Source organism: Aptenodytes patagonicus, chromosome 7 (assembly GCF_965638725.1).
Source record: "Aptenodytes patagonicus chromosome 7, bAptPat1.pri.cur, whole genome shotgun sequence".
Classification (NCBI taxonomy): domain Eukaryota; kingdom Metazoa; phylum Chordata; class Aves; order Sphenisciformes; family Spheniscidae; genus Aptenodytes; species Aptenodytes patagonicus.
The window spans coordinates 46,140,718-46,150,764 of NC_134955.1; the positions used below are offsets into that span (position 1 = coordinate 46,140,718).

The window sequence follows — 10,047 nt, forward strand, 5'->3', positions numbered from 1 at the left end:
TGTGAATCAGGATCTGATGTGGTTTGGCTACCACCTCATAAATTGATGGGAGATGCTCTAGTGAGATGTCTTCTTTACTACAGTATTTTTATAGGTCAACTGAACAGGCTGTAATTCCTTTAACTAAAAATAACAAAATATTTCATAAAATGCAAAATCCAGAGCGAAAGTGGAAATTCTTTATTTCCATACCATTTTTGAGACATATTAAGAGATTACAAATCTCTTTTAGGATTACAGAAATGTAATCCTACTTTCAGAACAACACTGTTTAGCAAGAAAGGTGCTAGTGAGTTTCAGTTAGTTTGATGCTTTTACTTTCATCACCATTTGAGCAATTTCTGTTTAGGGACCAATATTAAGACTTGGATTTATCTGTTACTGTATTCATGCATGTCACCTTAGTATTTGTTAAAGGGATACGGCGTAATACCATATATTAATTTAAAGGCAAGCCTTTGTTCCTCCTTTCTTAAGGTTTTCTTTTACACTTCACATACTTGGAAATTTCTTTTTCCAGCATCATCAAGTAGTATTATGGAAAGTAGCAAACAATTTTAGTAAATACCCCTTAAAATGTATGCATTAAAATTTCCCTCCCACTGCTCCAGATATACCCATATAAGCCTGATGGGCTTTAGGCCACAGACTTGGAGCATGGAAGAAATCTTCCTCCCTTCCCCTTTCCATGTGACAAGGCATGGTGACAATATGATTACGTCACTGCTCTTTTCCCGCGGACACAGGAGAAAGAACAGCCTTTGTGTGTCCTACATAATTAAACCTATGTAGAAACCGGTACACTGGTAACAGCCTTCCTTGAACCCTCTCGGGTGCTTAAGCCTCTTGTCCGTGTGGAAAGCCTCTACAGTGACGGAAGTATTTCCAGCCTGGTGAAGGGCTGCGTTTCAATCTGTGACACAGCACTCAGCAGATGCATTGCGTAGAACGCTCTTCAACTGGAAAAGGAGGAAAAAAGGAAAAATACAAGCCTAAACTTAGATTTGTTGGAGATCCTTTGGGTCAGTAAGGAGGACTGCTGCAACCCAATGCATTCAGCTATGTATCAGCATGAATTGATCTCTGTGGAAGTGTAACATAGCAGCCTGAAACCCCGGGGCCATAAATTCTTGGATCTAGTACTTTGTTATGATCAAAAATACCACTATCTCAGTTTTATATCTTTATCTAATGTGGTAGCTCTTACAGGTACTGTATTTCTGATTTGATGGTGAGGTTTTGTTGTTACAGTGTAAGGAGAAATGGGTTGAGGTAACAAAGATGAAAAGAGACACATCTTCCGTTTAAAAAGTGAGGAAAAGAGGATTGATAAAGAAATTGGACAATGCAAAAACATTGATAGCCATTTAAAAAACTTTTAATCTCAAAGTGCTCCGATATCATAATTCTCAGAAAACATTCCAGGTGGTAAGGGTTTGTATTTTTGAGATCGTTATTACTGTCAGGTAAAGGAAGACCACTAATGTGTGAACTATACCATTTAAGATGCCCCAGGCATTTGAGTGCAGCATGCTGACAGGTAATACCTAATCTTTCTTCCACCAAAGTCCACCTTTGATATCACAGTAATTGTAGAATTAGGACAACAGCAATCCGAAGTGATGCATTGTTTAATTACAACCTTCTTCATAATTTTGGTTGTTTTTCAGGCCAAATTAATGACCTAAATTGGTAAGATGTTAAAACAGTTTCAAATAATGAAGTATGGGAGATATTTTAATATAGAAAGACTATTGCTTCTTCCTAATGGGAGGAAGGAGCAGAGCTGGTAATGAGTGAATGAAGAGTTAACACCAGAGAGGGACTTCCCTCTGAGTCTTCTCCCAAGGTAGGTCAAATCCTGCAATTTCTTTTTTAGAAATACCTTGTTTAAAAGCATTCTACCACACGTATGTATAAACCAAGGTTTAGCACACTGAAAGGCATTCTCCCCTTTCTGTGTGCTTCCGTGGCATGAACACAAGGAGCTGACACTAGAGGCTGTACCCCTTCAATCTTCTGTATCTGCTTTTATCCAAAGATAGTGCTTCAACCTTTTTAACTTCTTTGTTTCCCAAACAGGGAACACTTGTGAAGACTAAGGAAGGCTGCAGGGTTTGCTGGGTTGGATAAGATGTGTTCTAAACAACAGCTGGTCTTTTTTTCCTTTACTAAGTTCTCACATCTCACTTACCCCAGAGCAATTCTTAGGTGTCAGCCTAAACCAGAAAGTTCCCGAGGATTAACCTGGAGAATCTTGAATTAAAAAAATCAAGAGATGATCGATGGATTCTTCTGCTAGATCTCACGTTGCCACTTCCTTTCCGCTCTGTTCCTCTTGAGGTTCTCCTTCCTGTACAGTACAGTCGTCCTTTTCACCCCGAGAGTTCGGCGCTCTGCAGAAATATTGATTGTCTAATACCAGAAATGGTTTGCAGTGCTTACTTGCTGCTTTGCCCCATGCATAAGAAATAGAGTGCAGTCATAGGAGTTAAGATAGAGAAGCTGCGATGCTTAATAAGACGAGGGAAGTTGATTTAATTTTGCCTGCACTAGATGATACAAACCGGAACGCTTTCACGAACAAGGAAAATATTTCTACTCAAAGGCAGAAGAGCTGTATTGCATTGTTTTTATTACCTGTGAACATCAGATTCTTCTTCCAGCAAGTCAGTGGCATCTTTCCCTTTTTTCCTTACAAATTCTTCGCTTAGCCCAACCTGCTGGAGGGTGTGTCTGTAGCGACGCTCTGCTCCTTGACGAGCATCATGCTACGAAATCGAAACTTAAACAGTAAGCACGTAGAACTGGGGCTTCCCCATAATGCTCAAGTTGTTTTAAAGTTCATGGCTGACACTCCTGATGAGAACAAGAGGACAGCAAAGCCCCCGTCCAGAATTTTTGTCATCCCTGCAGTACAGTACCAAAACTGAATACTAGGAGAATGTCTCACATCTCTCAAAGCCAGAGCTCACCTTTTCCTGCTTCTGTTCTTTTTTTCTTCCTTCTTCTGTTCTCCTGCTTCTACAGCATTCCAGTCCTACCAGCCTAGCATATTTGTGTCCGAGTCCTGACTCTGACACTCAAATTGAGAATATGTGCAAAAAAGGGTTGTGAGAAATTCTGGAAACATGTTTGCTTATAATTTGTAAGCACTAACGACAGTGGAGGTCAATAAACGGGGAGCACCTGTGAAATAGCTTCATATCAGCTCATCTTTAAGAAACTGAAAACCAAGCGTCCTGGATCCTATATCCTCACTGCCTCCAAATAAACCTTGCAAATTAATGTAGTCTGAGATGACGGTTTTCCAGAGGGACTGGCCAGTTCCTGAAGATTAAGGTATTCTATGTGGAAGGATAAAAATCTTGTCTCAACATGAGTGAATGCTATGGATACTGGTGAAATCTTAGCAACCTGACAAACAGGAATGTTACCAATATTTATCATACAAATGTGTTCTCTGCCTCCATTGACCACTCATCTGAACAGAAAGTCTGACCCAGGAAGGTACTTTCTATTGAGAAATCTTAAATCATCATGTTGTCAATGTATTGTCACTACGTCTCTAACCAGGTATGTCCCTGTAAGGAGACAGAACTGAAAGCCAAAACCCCGGGGAAAAGATACTTTGTAGAGAGTAAAGATTGTATCTACACCTCAAGGGCAATAAAGATGTGCAGATGGTACTGTGTGGTGGGGGAGATGTGCTGAATGCAACCCCAGATAGCAGAGCTTGCAGGCGATACAAGCGACGTAACTGTCATTAATGTTTTTCTAGTAGCACTAGAGGTACAAAGAAAAAGTGCTCAACTGGAGAGGGTTTTAAGAAAAAAAGTTTAAAATTTGGCTATGGTATTCAGGTGCAGAATAGGTATTCATGTAATTTCTGGTGTGATAAGGCCTTAATTTTGATCAGACCATATATTTTGATTGCAATATATACTAGGGACTGGAAAGCTTTACAACCAAGAAATGAGTCTGAGTGTTTTTTCAGGTGGTGGGAAGGAATTTAAATTATACTTGCGTGGCCTTCCAGGTGTTATTTTGAGTGTAGTCAAGAGACTACGCAACCATTTGCACCATATCTGTGAATTAACTTGAGACTAGATTTCTTAATGCCTGTCTTAAATGAAAGGCAATGAAACCCAGAAACACTCTGGAACTTTGACCAGTTACCTTGGTGACCTGTTCAAAGAGGTATGGTCTGTTCTTGACTCGCAGCTGCATTTCTTCCAACTCCTTTCTGTATTCCTGTGTTCTCTCTCTCATATTTTGCCTGAAATGGAAAAGTTCCCTGTCTAATACAGGTTCCTTCTGACTGTAGCTGATCAAGAATGAGGAATTCTCAATAACTGTGTTGTCCTTTAATAGCTCTGGTAATTGTCTTGATTCTGAACGCTGGGCAAAATGCTGCTATTGCTGGCAAGTTATGGACCCATTAGCAAAGCTTTACTACTACAGTGTAGGCAGAGAACCTACATGAACAGTGTTCATGTTTTTAGAAAACCTTATCTTATGTGGGCTTTACCAAATTATACGTTTCAGTTGGCTTGTTCATACAAATTAGTTTCTACAAATGTTAATCTAAAGGAAACTGTTCTGTATGGAACGAGTGGAATTGTTAAGAAATCCAAATGAATGTGGAATGGGTATCACAGCCAAAAAAGTTAGGCTAGGAATGTTCTTAGACCCAATTCCTCCTAAAGAATTACCTGATGATCCCCAGTTAGCAGAGCAAATGGCTATTTCTGTGCAGAATAGGATACTGACCAGTTCTGTTTCGACTTCTCCTTGTGTGTTTCCTCCAGACTTTTATGCGGATCCAGGGCTTTTGCTCGGCTGTTCACTGACTTTTGGATAGCTTGACATTTCTTTTTCTGTTTCTCCAGCCAATAAATTCCTTCTTTGTCCCCTTCCTTTTTGTTATCTTGGGAGTATCTATATAGAAAAAAGTTATTAATGAGCTCACTTAAGACTGCCATACTACATGCTAGCAGGGAATTTCACTTTTGTAGTCCTCTAAGGAGAAAAGCAAAATGTCAGACATACGAGTGTGCAGCTCCCAAATCAACTGGGAGGCAGGGCAAGAATTAGAAAAGAAAGAAGACAGAGAAACATTTAGGAAAAGTATTGTTGATGTAGTTGATGTGATGAGGGAAAACATTGACTTTTTTCCCTCCATTTTGGTCATTAGTTGGTGTATGGTCTTGTAGACAAACTTTTCTACTTACCTAATAGCAGATTCCCTTTTTCTAGCTGCATCTGTAATATGCACTGGAAGGGTGTTGGAAGAGAGAGAGGAAAGTCCAGTCAGAGAATGACTTTTTTTCAGTGAAACCTTGGAAAGTTGCTGAGAATCCTGAAAAAAATGGAACTTCATTCAGTGTATTTGTTCACAGTACAGAATCCCCTCTGTTCTTTGTCTACCAAAGAGAACAGTTGGGGTATGTGGGCAATGCACTCATTCTTCTCTCTTCCATCAGTAGGGATTTACATGGGAGGGGCTAAGGGATGAGGGGAAGGAGACGTGATTAGGAGTATGGAAGGGTGGCTGAGCCTTCGCTGTCATAGCTCATCTCTTTGTGTAGAATTTTGTTCCCTGGTTTGTCCTAGAATTCTGCAGTACTCCCAAGACAAGGGAAGAGGTCACAGGACACTAACCATCCATAAATAAATGCTATAAATTTAAGAAGGTGCCATCTTGATCAGAGAAAGCAGTACCACAGAAATATCCAGTCATCTCACCTTTATCTTTTCATTAGCCTGCCTCTGCCTGCCACGGAGATTGGAGGTTCTTAGCTTGAATGGCTTATTACGAGTTGCCTCTTTGATTTCTTGTCTCCTTACTGCTTCCCTCTGAAATGCCCAGTAAAGTCCTTCAAAATCCGGTATTGTTGGATTGATCCTTGGCTTGAAGCTGAAACTTTTGTCCTGCAAGAAGCCAAGTCTCTCCTGCTTAGTTTTAGTGGCAGTTCGGGACTGAGGCTCCCTCCGACAGTTGCTAGTATCTATAAGAGCTACGGAGCTCTCAAGCAAATCCTTGGCTCTCATTTGAATGCGGATTTCTCTGTAGAGTTCAGCTTCTAATGAATCAAAAGCAAAGCAATGAGAAGAATATGAGTGACATAAAAGGCTGTGAAATTGCCACTGCACAACTCTAAACTTTTCTTTATGATGGCAGCTACACATATAGGAGAGACCAGACATCCTGTGTTCTCCTTCCCCACTTTCCAGCCTCTCTCTCCTCTGCCTCCCAGGAAAATGTTCAAGGATACCTGAAAAAAACACGTCTCTTTCTTAGGCATTAATCTCTAGGTATCTCTTTCACTTATCAGAGAAAGTTACTGAACAGGCCTTCTCCTCCTATGCCTGTTCTTAGGGGTACCAGATAACTTGTGCCCTTTGTCTTGCAGACGTGATGTGTTAATCAAAGTTCTACTTTTCATATGGGACTTTATGTCATTATGTTGACTGTGTGATCCAAATGGGCTGTTCAAATATACTTGTAACGGATGCTGGCTTTTCTGTGTAATATCCAGCAGTGTTTGTCTATATTGGAAAAGATTTTAAGGAGCATTTGGTGGATGGATCATGTCCTGTGACTTTTGTGACAAACTTTCCATGGAAAGAATGTGCTTCAGGGTATAGTGTCAAACTGAGTCCTTACCTGCGCGGCACTAAATATTTGAGAAAATGCAGACAAACAGTTGGCTGTGGGGTTTTTTTTTGCTTTTAGAAAAAATAATCAATACTGCTGTTTGCAAAATAAGACTTTTTTTCAGTCTATTTATGTTTGCATTGACTGAGGTATAAAATGTTCATTCCTCCTCCCTTCTCATATACCAGATAGAAACAGAACAATGGCTTGTCCTTTGCTCTCTTTTACCTTTCTAATCTATTTAGTTTAGTACACCACAACAGAATGTTTTCTGATGAAAACTGAACTGGTGTATACTCAAGAAGCAATCGGTGGGAAACAGTAAAAAAAAAAAAGGGGGGTGAGAAAAGCAATGAGGGTTATCAAGGGCTGGTTTAGTTCCTATATTCAAGCGTGAAGTCTGTATTGCTTAGTTCAAACTTACAACTGTGGGGGCTTAAGCCATCTGAAAGAAATTTCCTTGGCTGTCCCTCTGACTAGAATGGTCCTGGCACCTACCTCCCTTGTTTTAGCACTTAAATAAGGAGGTGGAGAGCAAATGGGAAGTTAACTGAAAACATCAGAGAATGGCAGGAGAGACTGCACTACTGCACTATCACTTAGAACCGAACTAATTGCCTGATTTGGGCTCAGGAAATATTTTTCTCCGAGGGGTCCTGTGCAGCACAGATCACTTGGGTGGGAGTAAAATTGTCAGTTCCAAGATACTGCATGGACCTTGGACACTTCTGGCACTACATCTGTCTTCACGCTTGTGCCACAAATCATCTAACTCCCTTTAGCATAACCAAAGGTATGGAATCCAGTGCAGGGAAGGATTCCCAAACTGTCATGATTTGCAGCAAAAGGGGTATGGAAATCTGTCTGAAGAGCTCAGTGTACCCATGTGTGCTGGGGAGTGGCACAGAACTGCTGCTGCTTACACTGATACAAGACTACTAAATTTAGGACACTCTACTGTAAGGGTATCTAGATGAAATGTAATGACCGGTGATGCAGGAAACACCAGGGGATGTAATGATATTGGCTTTACACTCCAGGTAACGCCCTATGGGCCATGATCCTACTTCCCAGCATGGAGACAGCGAGGGACAGGCAGGGAGTTGTTTTTACGGGAAGAGCCCTGGCATTTTACCTTTGAGTTTCTCTCCAAGAAGTGGTTCATAAGTAGATTTAGGAACTTTTTTACTGACTTGCTTCTGTTTGGAGCTCTCATTTGGGGTTGCTGCCGCCAGGAACTTTTGTCTGATAGCTTCTTTCTTTTTCTCCTCCTTCTCCAGGAAACTGAAGGGCCGCTGGGTTGAAAGTAGCAGCTCCTTTCTTTTCTGTGTTGCTATTTGCCTACGGATCTCATTCTGTTCCATTATTTCCTGATAAAGGGGCAAAAACACATGGGCAGGTACAGGCTGTGCCCGGAATTGTTTCTGACATTCAGCTTCGTCCTGGCTTTGCCTTTTGTCTCTCTGTTTGTCTAGTTCAAGAAACACATATGACTTCATCAACTGGGACTTTTTGCGAGCTTCCCGCAGTGTCATTTCGAAGGGCTGAGGGATGGTGATGGAAGGAATCCAGGGAGATGAAGCACTTTTTGGCCTCAAGCGGGATTTAGGAAACAAGTGAGGCTTTTGCTGATCCCAGGTGCTGTCCGAGGTGAGGTCGATCAAAGAACTGGACTGCCTTTTGTTACCAGATGTACGACTAAGACAAAGACATTATGAAGGAGAAATAAGGGAAATTGTTAAAAAACAGAATTAAAAGAAGGGAGACATTGTTGATTAAGAGGCACTGTAGGCTGAGCTGGTCATTAAAAGACAGGCCTAGGGCTTATCGTTCTCGGGCTCTATATTTTGCTTTGCTACCAAAGTTCGTGAGCAGAGCTTTGCTTGTTTTCTGTTTTCCATGTAGAAAATGGCAGTTATGCCTACTTAGCTTTGTAATGCAATTTATTACACTGCTAGCACTCTATTGCCAGAAAGGCCACAAGTAAACCAGAAAGTTCCAACTTTAGGGATATCTAGCTGATAGCTCCTCAACATAAAAGACAAACTCAGGAGAGACAATAAATTAAGCACAGAGATGCACAAATCCAACAAACAGTACCAAACACCAGAATTCTTAAGACGCTGATTGAAGGGCCATTGCAAGGTACTGTTTTAGTGCAACACTTAAGAGGTTCAGCTAGAAACTTTGTAGCCAGTAAGAAGACCACATAATTGATAATAAGAAAAAACCCCAAGATTATCATGGGTCTCATTGAAATAGCAAACTTCTCATAGGATGTTTGAGGGTGATCGTGAAACTGAGTAAAACTTATGAGATATTTAGGGAAGGAATAAATGCAGGTAAAAGGAAGGATCAGGGTGGACCAAGAATAGGAAAGTGGGAAAAAGGGAGGAAACAGAAGGTGCCGGTCATGTGTAATCAGGCTCCTGGTCAATACACTTGCCTGGTGATTGCTGCAGTCTATTCTTCTTCATAAACTAACTATTTCCTTTGTAAGAGCATGTGTGTGTGTGATCTGCTAGCAAACTTCAAGCTGGACTAACCACAGAGAAAGACAAGAGGTCTGAGAGCTAGATGTTGGAGACACCACAGCTCTGAAGACTGGCCGCTGGGTAGAAACGTGTGTGATCTGCTAGCAAATTTTAAGTGTGACTAGCTGGCGAGCAGGAACAGGATTTGTGCTGTTCATGTTTTATGTGAATGCTCCTTACGTGGGCACCTGCTGGCCCCATCCTCCCATCTGTGAATATGTTTGTGGCCAGCATGTTGGTACCATACACGTGCACCTTGGGGACTTCATGCTCCGCCTCGTCACTGGTCAGAAGCAGCAGGAATCCCCTGCGCAATTTTGCCATCCCTACCAGGTACCATCCTACCTGAGAGCCTCCCACAGCTTGTCACGCAGGACTGCCGCCTCCTGCCTGAAACCCTCGAGCTCCTCATCCTCTTCGGATACCCCGAGGTCACCCCTTAAGTTTGCCTGGGGTTCTAAAGGAGACTGACGGCCTCCCATCCCGAGAGGCCACTCCCAGCTCCTCGCCCGGTGGCGGGAGACACCAGAGTTGGTCCGTTATGCAGCCTGAGGGGATGCCGTGTCACCTGGAAGAAGAAAAAAAAAATCGACAAGTGCTCGTTTCGGGGGTGCGACCCCAACCTCCATGCCCGGCCTCGGCGCTCCCGGCTCGGCCTCAGCCCCGGCGGCGGCCGCCGCCGGGGCTGAGGCCGAGCCGGGAGCGCCGAGGCCAGACCGCTTCCCTCACCTGCAGTCCGCCGCCTCAGCCCTCCAACGGCACCGGTCCCGGCTCCCGCCAATCAACGAAGCCGGCCGCGCTCTAGGCCCGCCTTTTGGCCTGAAGCAGCCTATCGGACTCCAAGACGGACGG

General features: G+C 42.6%; 1 protein-coding gene across 1 annotated transcript; it reads right to left on the minus strand.

Moving 5' to 3' along the window:
• Positions 1 to 1,362: 1,362 nt before the first annotated feature.
• On the minus strand, positions 1,363 to 9,956 carry FAM161B (FAM161 centrosomal protein B). The gene is made up of 9 exons (XM_076345081.1): positions 9,925 to 9,956; positions 9,541 to 9,763; positions 7,797 to 8,359; positions 5,749 to 6,086; positions 5,235 to 5,362; positions 4,774 to 4,941; positions 4,180 to 4,279; positions 2,641 to 2,771; positions 1,363 to 2,396 (listed from the first exon to the last, which is right to left on the minus strand). The coding sequence occupies exons 2-9, from the start codon at positions 9,675 to 9,677 to the stop codon at positions 2,306 to 2,308; spliced, it is 1,656 nt and encodes a 551-aa protein (XP_076201196.1). The 5' UTR covers positions 9,678 to 9,763; positions 9,925 to 9,956; the 3' UTR covers positions 1,363 to 2,305.
• Positions 9,957 to 10,047: the final 91 nt, after the last annotated feature.